The sequence below is a fragment of the Balaenoptera acutorostrata genome, chromosome X, assembly GCF_949987535.1.
Source record: "Balaenoptera acutorostrata chromosome X, mBalAcu1.1, whole genome shotgun sequence".
Classification (NCBI taxonomy): Eukaryota; Metazoa; Chordata; class Mammalia; order Artiodactyla; family Balaenopteridae; genus Balaenoptera; species Balaenoptera acutorostrata.
Window position 1 is genome coordinate 45305725 of NC_080085.1, and position 15110 is coordinate 45320834.

The following is a 15110-nucleotide window of genomic DNA, read 5'->3' on the forward strand; positions in this document are numbered from 1 at the left end:
AATACTAGCAAACAGAATGCAACAGCACATTAAAAGGATCATTCACCATGATCAAGTGGGGTTTATCTCAGGAATGAAAGGATTCTTCAATATATGCAAATGAATTAATGTGATACACCATATTAATAAATTGAAGGAGAAAAACCATCCGATCATCTCAATAGATGCACAGAAAGTTTTGACAAAATTCAACACCCATTTATGATAAAAACCCTCCAGAAAGTAGGCATAGAGGGAACTTACCTCAACATAATAAAGGCCATATATGACAAACCCACAGCCAACATCGTGCTCAATGGTGAATAACTGAAAACATTTCCGCTAAGGTCAGGAACAAGACATGGTTGCCCACTCTCACCACTATTATTCAACATAGTTTTGGAAGTTTTAGCCACAGCAATAAGAGAAGAAAAAGAAATAAAAGGAATCCAAATTGAAAAAGAAGAAGTAAAGCTGTCACTGTTTGTAGATGACATGCTACCATATATAGAGGATCCTAAAGATGCTACCAGAAAACTACTAGAGCTAACCAATGAATTTGGTAAAGTAGCAGGATACAAAATTAATGCACAGAAATCTCTTGCATTCCTATACACTAAAGATGAAAAATCTGAACGTGAAAGTAAGAAAACACTCCCATTTACCATTGCAACAATAAGAATAAAATACCTAGGAATAAACCTACCTAAGGAGACAAAAGACCCTTATGCAGAAAACTATAAGACACTGATGAAAGAAATTAAAGATGATACAAATAGATGGAGAGGTACACCACGTTCTTGGATTGGAAGAATCAGCATTCTGAAAATGACTCCACTACCCAAAGCAATCTACAGATTCAATTCAATCCCTAGCAAACTACCACTGGCATTTTTCACAGAAGTAGAACAAAAAATTTCACAATTTGTACAGAAACACAAAAGACCCCGAATAGCCAAAGCAATCTTGAGAAAGAAGAACGGAGCTGGAGATGTCAGGCTCCCTGACTTCAGACTGTACTTCAAAGCTACAGTAATCAAGACAATATGGTACTGGCACAAAAACAGAAATATAGATCAATGCAACAGGATAGACAGCCCAGAGATAAACTCACGTACATATGGTCACCTTAGTTTTGATAAAAGAGGCAAGAATATACAGTGGAGAAAAGACAGCCTCTCCAATTAGTGGTGCTGGGAAAACTGGACAGCTACATGTAAAAGAATGAAATTAGAACACTCCCTAACACCATACACAGAAATAAACTCAAAATGGATTAAAGACCTACATGTAAGGCTAGACACTATCAAACTCTTATAGGAAAACATAGGCAGAACACTCTATGATATATATCACAGCACGATCCTTTTTGACCCACCTCCTAGAGATATGGAAACAAAAACAAAAATAAACAAACGGGACCTAATGAAACTTAAAAGCTTTTGCACAGCAAAGGAAACCATAAACAAGACGAAAAGACAACCCTCAGAATGGGAGAAAATATTTGCAAAAGAAGCAACTGACAAAGGATTAATCTCCAAAAGACATTTCTCCAAAGAAAATATATAGATTGCCAACAAACACATGAAAGAATGCTCACATCATTAATCATTAGAGAAATGCAAATCAAAACTACAATGAGATATCATCTCACACCGGTCAGAATTGCCATCATCAAAAAATCTAGGGCTTCCCTGGTGGCGCAGTGGTTGAGAATCTGCCTGCCAATGCAGGGGACACGGGTTCGAGCCCTGGTCTGGGAGGATCCCACATGCCGCGGAGCAACTGGGCCCGTGAGCCACAACTACTGAGCCTGCGCATCTGGAGCCTGTGCTCCGCAACAAGAGAGGCCGCGACAGTGAGAGGCCCGCGCACCGCGATGAAGAGTGGCCCCCGCTTGCCACAACTGGAGAAAGCCCTCACACAGAAACGAAGACCCAACACAGCCAAAAATAAATAAATAAATAAATTTTAAAAAAAATCTACAAACAACAAATGCTGGAGAGGGTGTGGAGAAAAGGGAACCCTCTTGCACTGTTGGTGGGAATGTAATTTGATACAGCCACTACAGAGAACAGTATGGAGTCCTTAAAAAACTAAAAATAGAACTACCATACGACCCAGCAATCCCACTACTGGGCACATACCCTCAGAAAACCATAATTCCAAAAGAGTCATGTACCAAAATGTTTATTGCAGCTCTATTTACAATAGCCAGGACATGGAAGCAACCTAAGTGTCCATCGACTGATGAATGGATAAAGAAGATGTGGCACATATATACAATGGAATATTACTTAGCCATAAAAAGAAACGAAATTGAGTTATTTGTAGTGAGGTGGATGGACCTAGAATCTGTCATACAGAGTGAAGTAAGTCAGAAAGAGAAAAACAAATACCGTATGCTAACACATATATATGGAATCTAAAAAAAAAAATGGTCATGAAGAACCTAGGGGTAAGACGGGAGTAAAGATACAGACCTACTAGAGAATGGACTTGGGGACACGGGGAGGGGGAAGGGTAAGCTGGGAGAAAGTGAGAGAGTGGCATGGATATATATACACTACCAAATGTAAAATAGATAGCTAGTGGGAAGCAGCCGCATAGCATAGGGAGATCAGCTCGTTGCTTTGTGACCACCTAGAGCGGTGGGATAGGGAGGGTGGGAGGGAGGGAGACACAAGAGGGAAGAGATATGGGGATATATGTATATGTATAACTGATTCAGTTTGTTATAAAGCAGAAACTAACACAACATTGTAAAGCAATTATACTCCAATAAAGATGTTAAAAAAAAAACTAGGCAAAATTGAACTGTAGTGTCTGAGTATATATTTGTGTGATAAAACTGTACAGAAAATCATGAAGGTGATTGCCCTAAATGTCAGGACAGTGGTTACATTTAAGGATGGAAGGAGTGGGCTGTTTGGACAGGGTACAGAGAAGCCTTCTCTATTGGCTGGCAAAGTTCTATTGATTTGGGTGGTGGTTACAAGCGTGTTTTCCTTCTAAGTCAATAAGCTATAATTTTGTTTTATGCAATTTTCTGTATTTGTGCTATATTTTGCAATAAAAAATTTTAAGGGGAATATGATTGAATTAAGCAGTGGCCAGATATTGCCTTTGATGGGACTTCTCCCATATACTGATGAACTCCCTCAAAGTTCTAGGCAGATCAACTGGAGACAATCAGCCCATCACACAAACCAAGAGCGTTTTTTCCAAGGTTAGTCTCTGTGTATATAGCCTGGTCAGTGTTTCCTTCTCTTGGGTGTATCTGCCTCTCCCTGAGCCCCAAGGATGATGGCTTGCGAAGACATCCAGTCACCATTTCTCCTTTAGGTTTCTAAAAGTGAATCATCCTCTGTTCTCTAACAGAGATATTACTAAGTAGCAGTTACACTAATATTCTCATGATCAATACAAATGACCCAGGTAAAGGAAATGTCCCTGGTCTGTTCCACTTCCTTTCTATTACTAACTTTATGTGAACACAATTGCCTAAACCTTGACAAGTTCTCCCAGAGACATTTTAGTAAGTCTATCTGAGGTTCACAGAATGCCCAAGAAAGGCTCCAGCACATTGTAGAGTGCTGTCCAAGGGTCTCTGCACATTCACCCTCTCATTTCTTCCTATTCTTTGTGAATAGGTGTGTACATTCTCTTTATGTGATAGCAAATAATTAAGCCAATACCTGAGGCAAAAAGAATGAAGGGGTTTCACATCTAATGGCTTGGGAACAGCACAGAGCTAGTAAAATAATGGCAACCCCAGACTGAAACCACCAAGGATCCAAGCGTGTTAGACATACGACATTTTTTTCTACCCCTGAAATCTGCAGAACAAAATTCTTAAGTTATAAATCAGTTACTAATTTTTACATTTTGGGTTGTTGTTGGATTTATTTAATATCCAACTCTATGACTTCATCTTGTACTAGCAAACTGCATTTTCCCAGTATCTTTTTTCTATTTCAGTTTGATCTAAATTAAGATAATTTACAAAGTAGCTCTTCTAGGCTTTGGCTCAAATGTTACAAACTCTTTCTAAGAGTGAGATTCTATTGCTTAGGGTCTTATGGACTTTGCCCATCTCAGAGGTCTTAATCGGCTTAATTAGGCTGATATCCACAAGCCTTGCAAGGTTCCAATATGACACTGATTCTTTCTTAGAGCAAACCCAGTATCAGCAGTAAGGTTCCAGGCCCCCAGAATTAGAGAGGAAAGCCTGTGGACCTAGGGTGTACTCCAGGGAGGTGCTGGTGAGTGGGGCAGGTACACCAGAATACAGTTGGTTAGAAGAATACAAGTGATCTGAGTCCTGTGCCTGTCTATGTGATCCACCACCACATCACAGGCCAGCCATTGTCCTGGCACCTGCACAAATGCTGTAGGTTGCGCAGCTTTACCGGGACAAGGGTCTCCTTGGGAATTCCTTCCATGTAGATACAGCCAAAGTGCTTAACATGAAAAAAGGTTATAACCCCATCTTTACACCGTAGAAGCCATCAGCCAAAGTTATAGGCTTATGGGGGGGGGGGCGAGGGGGGCGGGAGGGGCGGCACTGGAAAAGGGAAATCCAAAGGCCTCGGGTTTCAAATTAATACTGATCTAAAGTCGCATTTCCAAGGTTCGGCTTCATCTCCCTGTATTTCAAGAGCGCCTTCCTGATCACTAATTTCTTCCTTCGGTTGCTGGGTAAACCTTTAATCCCTATCCTACCTCCATTTGTTCAATAGCAATTTTCATTTTCACTTGAATCTGAGTAGAATTGGATATCAGGTGTGCCTGTCTAGGCTTAATCATTAAATCGTGGTCAAATCGCTCTCCCGGAGCGCGTGAACAAAAATGAATGGACATTTTCGTAAAAAAAAAAAAAAAAAAAAAAAAAAAGAGAGAGAGAGACTTTCGGACTTCACCCAAGACTGAGGATGCAGGAGGCCGAGCGTACGGATGGCAGCGAGGGGTCAATCCCCGCCCGGCGCCGGGTCGGCGGTGGAGGAGTCGGAAGTGGTCGGGGTTTGGGGGAGGAGATCCGCTCACACACAACAGGAGAGGCTGCGCCGCCATATCTGCTGCCGCCGCCGCAGTTGCGAATGCAGCGTCGGGACCGGGCTGCCTCCGCGCCGCCGCTAAGGTTCGTGTCGCTCCCCCCCGAGCCCCCTGCTCTTGCCGCCTCATCCCCGGCGGCACTGCCCGCTCTTTCTGGCCCGCTGAGCCCTCTCCCTCCCCGCATCCATCAGGGCTGAGGACCATGGATCCGGGCAGCAGCAGCAGCAGCGACTCGGCTCCCGACTGCTGGGACCAGGTGGACATGGAAGCACCGGGTTTGGCCCCGAGCGGGGACCGAGCCGCCTCGGCGGCTGCGGCAGCGGCGGCCGAGGCCCAGCGTGAGCCCCTCAGCTCGGCCTTCAGCCGACAGCTCAACGTCAACGCCAAACCCTTCGTGCCTAACGTCCATGCCGCGGAGTTCGTGCCGTCCTTCCTGCGGGGCCCGTGCCAGCCGCAGACCCCCCCGGCCGACGCCCCCGGCATCGATGAAACCTGCCCCGGCGCGGGCGACCCTCAAGGTAAAAGGCTGGGACGGGGGGCACCTGTGGAACATTCCAAAGAGGAACAGCTAGTGTGGCATGAAGGTTCCAATTCAGCCGTTACCATGGAACTTTCGGAACCTGTTGTAGAAAATGGAGAGGTGGAGATGGTCTTAGAAGAATCATGGGAGCACAATAAAGAAGTAAGTGAAGCTGAGCCAGGGGGTAGTTCCTTGGGAGATTCGGGGCCCCCAGAAGAAAGTGGCCAGGAAATGATTGAGAAAGAGGAAATCAGAAAATCGAAATCTGTGGTCGTACCCTCAGGTGCTCCTAAAAAAGAACACGTAAATGTGGTATTCATTGGGCATGTAGATGCCGGAAAGTCAACCATTGGAGGACAGATCATGTTTTTGACAGGAATGGTTGACAAAAGGACACTTGAGAAATATGAAAGAGAAGCTAAAGAAAAAAACAGAGAAACTTGGTATTTGTCCTGGGCCTTAGATACAAATCAGGAAGAACGAGACAAGGGTAAAACAGTAGAAGTGGGTCGTGCCTATTTTGAAACAGAAAAGAAACATTTCACAATTTTAGATGCCCCTGGCCACAAGAGTTTTGTCCCAAATATGATTGGTGGTGCTTCTCAAGCTGATTTGGCTGTACTGGTAATCTCTGCCAGGAAAGGAGAGTTTGAGACTGGATTTGAAAAAGGTGGACAGACAAGAGAACATGCGATGTTGGCAAAAACAGCAGGGGTGAAATATTTAATAGTGCTTATTAATAAGATGGATGATCCCACAGTAAATTGGAGCAGCGAGAGATATGAAGAATGTAAAGAAAAGCTAGTGCCCTTTTTGAAGAAAGTCGGCTTCAGTCCCAAAAAGGACATTCACTTTATGCCCTGCTCAGGGCTTACCGGGGCAAATATTAAAGAGCAATCAGATTTCTGCCCTTGGTACACTGGATTACCATTCATTCCGTATTTGGATAATATGCCAAACTTCAACAGATCCATTGATGGACCAATTAGACTGCCAATTGTGGATAAGTACAAGGATATGGGCACTGTGGTCCTGGGAAAGCTGGAATCAGGATCCATTTTTAAAGGCCAGCAGCTTGTGATGATGCCAAATAAGCACAATGTGGAAGTTCTTGGAATACTTTCTGATGATGCTGAAACTGATTATGTAGCCCCAGGTGAAAACCTTAAAATCAGACTGAAGGGAATTGAAGAAGAAGAGATTCTTCCAGGATTCATACTCTGTGATCCTAATAATCTTTGCCATTCTGGACGCACATTTGATGTTCAGATAGTGATTATTGAGCACAAGTCCATCATCTGCCCAGGTTATAATGCGGTGCTGCACATTCATACTTGTATTGAGGAAGTTGAGATAACAGCCTTAATCTCCTTGGTAGATAAAAAATCAGGAGAAAAGAGTAAGACACGGCCCCGCTTCGTGAAACAAGATCAAGTGTGCATTGCCCGTTTAAGGACAGCAGGAACTATCTGCCTTGAGACATTCAAAGATTTTCCTCAAATGGGTCGTTTTACTTTGAGAGATGAGGGTAAGACCATTGCGATTGGAAAAGTTCTGAAACTGGTCCCAGAGAAGGACTAAGCAGTTTTCTTGTTGCCCCTACACAATACTGTGAGAATTGACTACAAAAGTTCACCACCTTCTCTTATTTACTGCCCATTGAGAGACTTTTCTCCATATTTTGCAAAGAAAAATTTCACAGCAAAAATCCATGTTTTGTCAGCTTTCTCATGTTGAGATCTCAGTTGTGTCACTGCTGAATTTACCCATAAGTTTCCTCCTCCTATGCCATTCTGCTTCCTTGAACAGAATCAGTAATAGCTTTGTAAGTGATGTGGATGTAATTGTCTATAACAATGAAAAATTAATATATTTTTTAATTTTTCATTTTCCCTTAGGATATTTAGACAACCCTTGTTCCACGCAGACCAATCAGAGTGTGTCAGTGTGTGTGTACATGTCAAAAAGACAACTAACATGTGAATAAAATATTCCATTTGAAACTCTTATTGGTATTTGAAATGCTTTCGAATATATTTTTTAATTTGTCTGTAATGCTTCTCAATTAGGATTTTTACTGTCTCAAGTAACTGAATACATTTTATTACCTGGGCTTTTAACAACTGTCCTGCACTCACTGTTTTAAATGAGAAATTTACAAACAATGCACAGGTTTGTGTTAAAGGAAAAATTTTAATTTTGAGAAAAATAATTTAGAGCTCTTCCCAATGAACTTTGTTTTCTGTGTTCAAGTCCAGTCAATAAAGGAGCTCTTCTGCTTCCCCACTTGTGATTTGAAAAAGAAAAGCTCAGGCCATCTATCAAGTCCCCAAATGTTGAACATGGCCAGATTACAAATGTACCTGGGGATTCAGACCGTATGTTGACTAGACTGTTATCTGCACTCCCTCATCTTAACACACCCCTTTGTTTTATTCACCAAGAGACTTGTGATGTGGGACACAACACAGTAAGGGGCATGACTATTGAGAAGGTAAATGCTTGCAATAGTAAGTCATTCACTGACAAGTAAGGGTTATTGAGGGTCCTGAGCTTGGAGACGGGGAGACCATTCCACTCTTCTATTCTCCAGTGCTTGGGGTTAGTAGGAAAGGTGGGAGGTCATTTTTACAATCAGTTCATGACCCACTCTTGGGGTCAGAGTTAACTGGACTCATCTCTGAAGAGTACATTGAGGAAAACACCAACTATGGACCCTGAGGTGGCTACTTTTATTGCCAGGAGAGTGGCCTTATAACCTGCGTAACTATCAACAGCTGCAAGAACTTTCTGTCTTGGTGAGTAGGTAGTGGCCCAGTGTAAACACTGCCCAATGGTGGGCAGAGCCAATTCCTCACACTCATGGGGTGGTTGAACAAGGGTGGAGACTGCTGCCGGAACACTATGGGCTATGCTCAGGACCTTTCTCCATGGTCCCTTTGTTTGTGTCCCCATGTACCTCCAGGATATCTAACCTGTCAGAGATAGCCACAGGTCTTGTCAGGGCATCAACAGCATGGCTCTGTGCATCATCCAACCATAGATCTTCAGGGCACCCACAAGGGAAAAGAGGATTTTTATTTTGTCATATGTCAGCTAACCTAACCCACAGGGATGTGCCTCATGTTGTCTTGTCCTTTAATAATTAGAATATCAGTGGCAAGAGTTTCCTCTTATTTTACAGTTCCTTCTCTTGCCTCTGTGCTCTGAGCTTTGTACAAAATACAGGCCAATCCAGTGTTCGCTAAAAGTTTTGCCCTGGCAGCCACTTTTTAAAAATTTATTTCTGCTGCTGCATCAATCTCATTGTTTTGCAATTTTAGTAATTTACCAAAAGGATAATTGTGGATAGCATCCACTAATAGGCCAAAGCCACAAGGCAGGACAGAACTCTTTTTTTCTCCACCCGATTTGGATAATTTCCCATCAAAAACTGGCTCCTAAATGTCTTTTCTCATTAGTCAGTTGTATAGAAATTTCTCCACCAGGAGCTCTGAACTCTATAAACAACTTTCAGAGACCAGGGCATAAATCTTTGGGAGTGGATTTTAGAAACCAATAATTTTCATTTCAGTGATCATCCAGGTGGTTGGAGACACCTGACCCTGGCTCTTTAAGAAAATATTCAGTATATAAACTCGTGGTAATGGTTTTTTTCTAACTTCGTGAATACCTTCATTTATAATTCTTAATGTCTGGTAGTGTTCTCCAATACTGCAAATTGAGGCCATTCACAAACACAGTACAGTTTCCACAGGGCATACAAAACAGTGTCCCTTCAGAGGTCCCCTGTTTCCTCTAATTCAGACCAATTTACCTTAACTGTGCCAAGAGCACCTCAAATTCCTGGTAAGCAAGATCAGTGTAGAAATTCCCCAAGTCTGGCTGCATCCTGTAAATACATCATGAATTTACTACGTCAGGATGACTCTTGGTGACTTTTCTCCCAAGGTTCTTCCTTTTATTCCTCATTATAGGACAAATCTGCGGAGATTTAGGAAAAGGGCCCAACTTATTTGGTATGTCAGCAAAGACCCATGAAGGAAAGAAAGTGGAAAGCTTGGGCTGGGTAGAAGCTAGCAGACCTCCACATTGAGCATCTTTCTCTGGTACCCAGGACAAATTGTCAGTGCTATTAATATCCACTATGGTTACCATTCCTGTCTTCAATAGACAAATCCTTTCTCAAAATAGACTCTCTTTTTACAGTGTCATGATTCTGATTTACTACAATGCAAGAACCTGCTCTTTTTAAAGTTTACTTATGCACATTTTGCAGTACAAATATTCAACCCACACACTTTAGTTAAAATGACTTGTTTAGTTGCAGGAAAATTATTAGTTACTGTGTCATGGCCATACAAAAGAAACTATCCAGCAACCACACAAATTCTGCCAAAACCTGAGCATTTGAACATGTTCACATTGATCCAGTGCCTGTTTTTATGTTCAATATGATTCTATATTTTCTGTTGCGGGTATTGACATATTTTCATTTCTCCTAGTTTTCAGTTAACAATATCCACTCATGGTTGGCCACTGGGTGGAAGGAAAATTTGATCCCAGATTTCTCACTGGAGACACGACTGTTTCCACTGAGTGGGGAAAGTGGGCTTGCCTTAGAATTTGGTAGAGGCTTTTTCAAACCACCCTGTGGGTGTTAGTTAATGTTCAGCCAATCACCAAGATCAACAAGGGAAAGGGAGAGAAAAAAGAACCTACTGTATGAACATGCCACGTATGAGAAAATAAAACAAGAGAAAAAAAAAGCTTTGTTTACATACAAGAGGGCACAGTTTACAATTTGACACTATAGCCCGTAGAATATTCACTATCGGATTCCCTTACAGTTCTACCTTGCACTCAACAATGCAGATTGTTTTAGAGGAAATTTGTCTAAATTCTAGGGGGATTCTCTTTTCCTTCACTTATCCTTTAAAAAATTGTATAGTTTCCTTTATAAGTCAGTGGATGAAAGGTTCAGGCTCTAAGAATCAGACATCAATCAAAAGGGTTTCCGGCAAAGCCCCTTGTTTTCTACTCAGATTAATATTAAGCAATCAGAATTTACATGCACACATAATTTTCAGACAGTTCTCAGCCCTCTAATGAAGATATTTCTCGCCTTCATTGTTGAACTTCAAAAGTCCAAGCAGAGGATATTGAGACCTGCCCCCAGTTTTAGAATGAGAGGACAAAAAGAAAAAAAAAAAGATTTGTCCAGTCAGGCTGCTGTATACATTCATGTCGCTGTATCTCTCATTTGATATGATATATATCCAATAAGTGTCCAATTATAGCTCTTCTTTCCTCATATTTGGGTCTCTGATTAAAAGGCTTCCTCTAATCTCTAACAGAGACTTAGACGAATTATCTCCTCCTGAGACTGCCTTTACTAGCTGTACCACAGTCTTATCAGTGACCTTTTGCCATACCAATAAATTTACAGAACGCAATGTCACATGGCAAATGAGCAAGAAAGAACCCGACTGGCTTCTGCTGGTTTAGCTGACAGTTCCTGGATTAAAGGTTAGTGTTTGATTTCTACCTTTTATTTCTTTTTGCACCCTGCTTTAACTGATGCTCATATGACATATATTATTTAGCTTTCCAAACTGCTTTAGCTTCTTTTGCCAATTTGGTAAGGTATAAATGAATAGGTGAAATAAAATGTATTAATACATTAAAAAAATGTTTAACATCTTTATTGGAGTATAATTGCTTTACAATGGTGTGTTAGTTTCTGCTTTATAACAAAGTGAATCAGCTATACATATACATATATCCCCATAGATCTTCCCTCTTGCATCTCCCTCCCACCCTCCCTATCCCACCTCTCTAGGTCGGTCACAAAGCACTGAGCTGATCTCCCTGTGCTGTGCAGCTGCTTCCCCCTAGCTATCTATTTTACATTTGGTAGTGTATATATGTCCATGCCACTCTCTCACTTCGTCCCAGCTTACCCTTCCCCCTCCCCATGTCCTCAAGTCCATTCTCTACGTCTGCATCTTTTTCAAAATATCTAAAGGCTTAACTCCTGAGTGATGCTAATGACAGAATGCTTCATCCCCATCTGTGTTCTTCAATGTGTGCCAAACCCAAAAGAACTCTGGTCTGAAAGGGTAAATGAGCTGCAAGCATACATTTTGCACGTTTAAGAAGGGAACACCAAGGTTTGAAGGGAAGGAGATACATCTAAGGAGGCTTTAACCTTAAAGGACGGTGATTCAGGACAGATGTGTGATGGCTTCACAAGATCCTGGTAGTGAGTAAAAAGTTGCAGTGACCAAACTTAACATAATTCAAGAACATTTGCCTCTATGGATGGCACACTATTCAAGGCCTGAAGGGAAGTTGGGGGCACGAGAAAGGTCATATTGATTTCCCAGCAGAATCTGAACTGGGCCTCCAGGTGGCTAGGGGACAAATGCACATCAGATTCATTCTGTGAGACAAAGAGGTCAAAACTGCTGGCAATATTGGCAGCATGGCACCAACTCTGATGGTGATACTACCAAGCCTCACAGATCCCCAGGTATCAGTGTTAGGTCTCACACTACCTACCAATGCCTGACTGAGTTAGCGGTATCCAAAATAACACATATGACCTGAGTGTGCAGATGTAACAGCTACAATGAAGGGCAAGTTCTGCTCTGGGCCACCCTGGTGCCCCCACCTCTTCCAGAAGATCCCATTGTCAGAGAGGTGGCCAGATCAAAATATGTCCCCTTCCTGACATAGAATATACCTAGCATGGTGCTGAGGAGATAGTGGACCTTTTTCTTCTCCTGCTTATGTTTTAGACAGTGATTTGGTAAGCTAGAGAAGGGACGTTGACCCATGGCACTGGGGTAATGCACCGTGAAGCCACTAATTGGAACCCTGAATAAGCCACCTCACCCCTCTTCTATGAGTCTCTGGTCCCTCATGCATAATGTAGAACTAATGCCAGTTACCTCGTGTTGGGCTGCACCCCACAGACCTGCAAGATCTGTACTTGCTCAGCCTCAAGACCGAAGAAAGAACCCAGAGTCAGAGACGTCAATGGTTTAATGGATGGGAGATCTTACATGTCTGAAGCAAGGTCTTGGAGAGACACCCCACCATGTGCGGCGAAAGGCAGGCAGGACATGGTGGCAGTCTTTGCTCCCACGGGGAGGGGGAGGTTACCAGTTATAGGGGGAATTGATGTCTGGTCAGCTCATTGGTTACCAGGGAAACCAGCAGAGGAGCACGCCCCTCACTGCCCCACTGATAAGCTAACAGGTGGAGATGTTCTGATCTAAAGATTAGAACAATCACTAGCTGGGGCTGGGGGCAAGTACATGGGCATTTACTGATTAGGCTCTATGATTAAGAGGGAAGGTCAGTCATGTGAGTAAGGCGTAAGTGGAGCAGGGACTGGTTGAGCAAGGCATGTACAGAGAGTAAAAGAATAGCCATCTTGGGTGGCCTGATCAAACACCTTGTTTATAGGATTGTTGTAAGTACTGAACAAGGTAGCACATATGAAAATGTGGCTCAGTCCTTGTGAGTTTATTTCCTTCAGTGCGTAGTCAATCCTTACCCTTGACTGTGTTTTTGACTGTAGGAGCTCTGCTTCTCCTCACTAGATTTGTTGATTGCTGACACAATAACTTTTCCTACCAATGCCCTATGGTAAGAAAAACTGAGTTTTTAAAAAGAGGAAATATGTCCAGCCCCAGAGGTAGGGGGACTCAGAATTTGTCCAGTCCAGTCATAGCTATCCCATTCCCCTTTGTCAGATGATGGGTTTTCCAGCCTCCTCTACACCTAAGGGTGGCCATGTGACCCAGTTGTTCCCAATGATGTGTACAAGAATGTGTTGGGGACTTCTATAGAAAAAGATGGTACTTGGGATATGATAGAGATGACTGGAGCAGTTGCAGCTACATTGTGACAAGCACATGGTCATAGAGTCAACCTGCTGAAAAATGGCTGAGCAGGAGGATGGAAGCTGTGGTATCCTTATGGCATCTTTGAACAGCTGAACAATGCAAGTGTATTTCCAGACTTCTTATCAGGAGAGAAAAAAAGAGTAAGGCCCTGTTTATACCATTGTCTCTAAACTTTAGCTGCATAGTAAACTCATTTGAAAGTAGCTTTTAGCAATACTAGTGCCCTCCTCCATATCCAGAAATTCTGATTAATTAGTCTATATTATGGCTGTGGACATTAAAAAAAAATCTTTCTGTTATACTGTCAGATACATGAGAAGATGTACCATTATAAAGAACCCATGTAGATCTCACATAGCTCCAACAGTTAAGAACTCTTGGTTAATTTTATTTCATCTACACTCCCACCTACTTCTCTACACCTGCAGATTATTTTGAAGTTAATCCTAAACATCATGTCACTTAACAAAAGATTATTTCAGTATGTATCTCTAAAAGACCCAGACACTTTAAAAATACAAGCACAGTAATATTATCTCATGTAAAATTAATTATAATTTCTAAATATCTTCAAATATTCATTCCTAGTTTAAGTGTTCCAATTGTGTCATAAATAATTATTTTTTTGAAATTCAATTTCCAAATCAGGATCCAGTTTATGCCCATGCATTATAATTTGTTAACATGCTTATTGTCTCTTTCAACCTATAGGTTGTCCCTTCTTTTGTTTTTCTTGTAATTTATACACTGAACAACTTGGGTCCTTTGTTCTTTAGAGTTTCATACAGTCTGGATTTTGCTGACATCCTCCCTTTGTCATTGTTTAACAAGTCCCTCTATCTCCTGACTTTCCCGTAAATTGGTTGTTAGAGATAGAGGGTTCATTGGAGTCTTCTCCTTTTTTTTTCTTTTTTTCTTTTTTTTAAGCAAGAATACCTCACAGGTAATGCCATGTACTTCTGTCTGGATATACAAAATGTCTGGTTTGTCTCTTTTTTTTATGAAGTTAGCAGACACTGATGATTAGTGCCTAGATCCCGTATTTTGTTACAGCTTGTAGTACGAAGATATTCTATTTATCTTTCTTCATTTATTAACTAGAATACCTCTCTAAAGAGAATCTTTTCCTCATTAATTATTTGATAACACAGTAGATATACAGATGGAAGGATAATTATTTGATCCTTTCCTTCCATTTAAGAGTTTTCAAATTATGAATTTATTTCTTAGCACTTTTAAAGGTGACCACAGAGTACACTTTAGAATCACTATGAATACAATATCTAAACACGTTTAATGTGTTCAAATCTATTTACTTATTATTCTTATAGATGCTCAAACTGTACCATTTTTAGGCATTTAGGCTCTTCAGATTAGCTAGTGAATCCTTCTTACATGACCCCTGTAGTCCTTCCACTTTTCTGGTGCATCAGGTTGTCCAAGGCTCACTTTATACATTTCCTAAAGTCAGTTAATTTATCATGTAATCCATATTTCTTTTTTTAGTGGAAAATGCTGTTTAGAGAGTAAAATCATAGTGCTTATCTGCATGCTACTGGGTTCATCATGGTTTCTAGTGCTTTGTAGGGGGCAGAGCTAAGAAATAGGTATTTTAAAAAGCAAAATATAGCATGAGT

At 41.6% G+C, this 15110-nt stretch overlaps 1 protein-coding gene across 1 annotated transcript; it reads left to right on the plus strand.

Annotated features, from left to right (window-relative positions):
• The first annotated feature begins 5005 nt into the window (after nt 1–5005).
• On the plus strand, nt 5006–7561 carry GSPT2 (G1 to S phase transition 2). The gene is made up of 2 exons (XM_007189332.3): nt 5006–5119; nt 5226–7561. Exon 2 carries the CDS (start codon nt 5237–5239, stop codon nt 7133–7135), a length of 1899 nt encoding a protein of 632 aa, XP_007189394.3. The 5' UTR covers nt 5006–5119; nt 5226–5236; the 3' UTR covers nt 7136–7561.
• The last annotated feature ends 7549 nt before the right edge of the window (nt 7562–15110 follow it).

Excerpts from the sequence above, each read along its gene's own strand:
- GSPT2 (XM_007189332.3), top strand. The coding sequence starts at position 5,237 with ATGGATCCGGGCAGCAGCAGCAGCAGCGACTCGGCTCCCGACTGCTGG.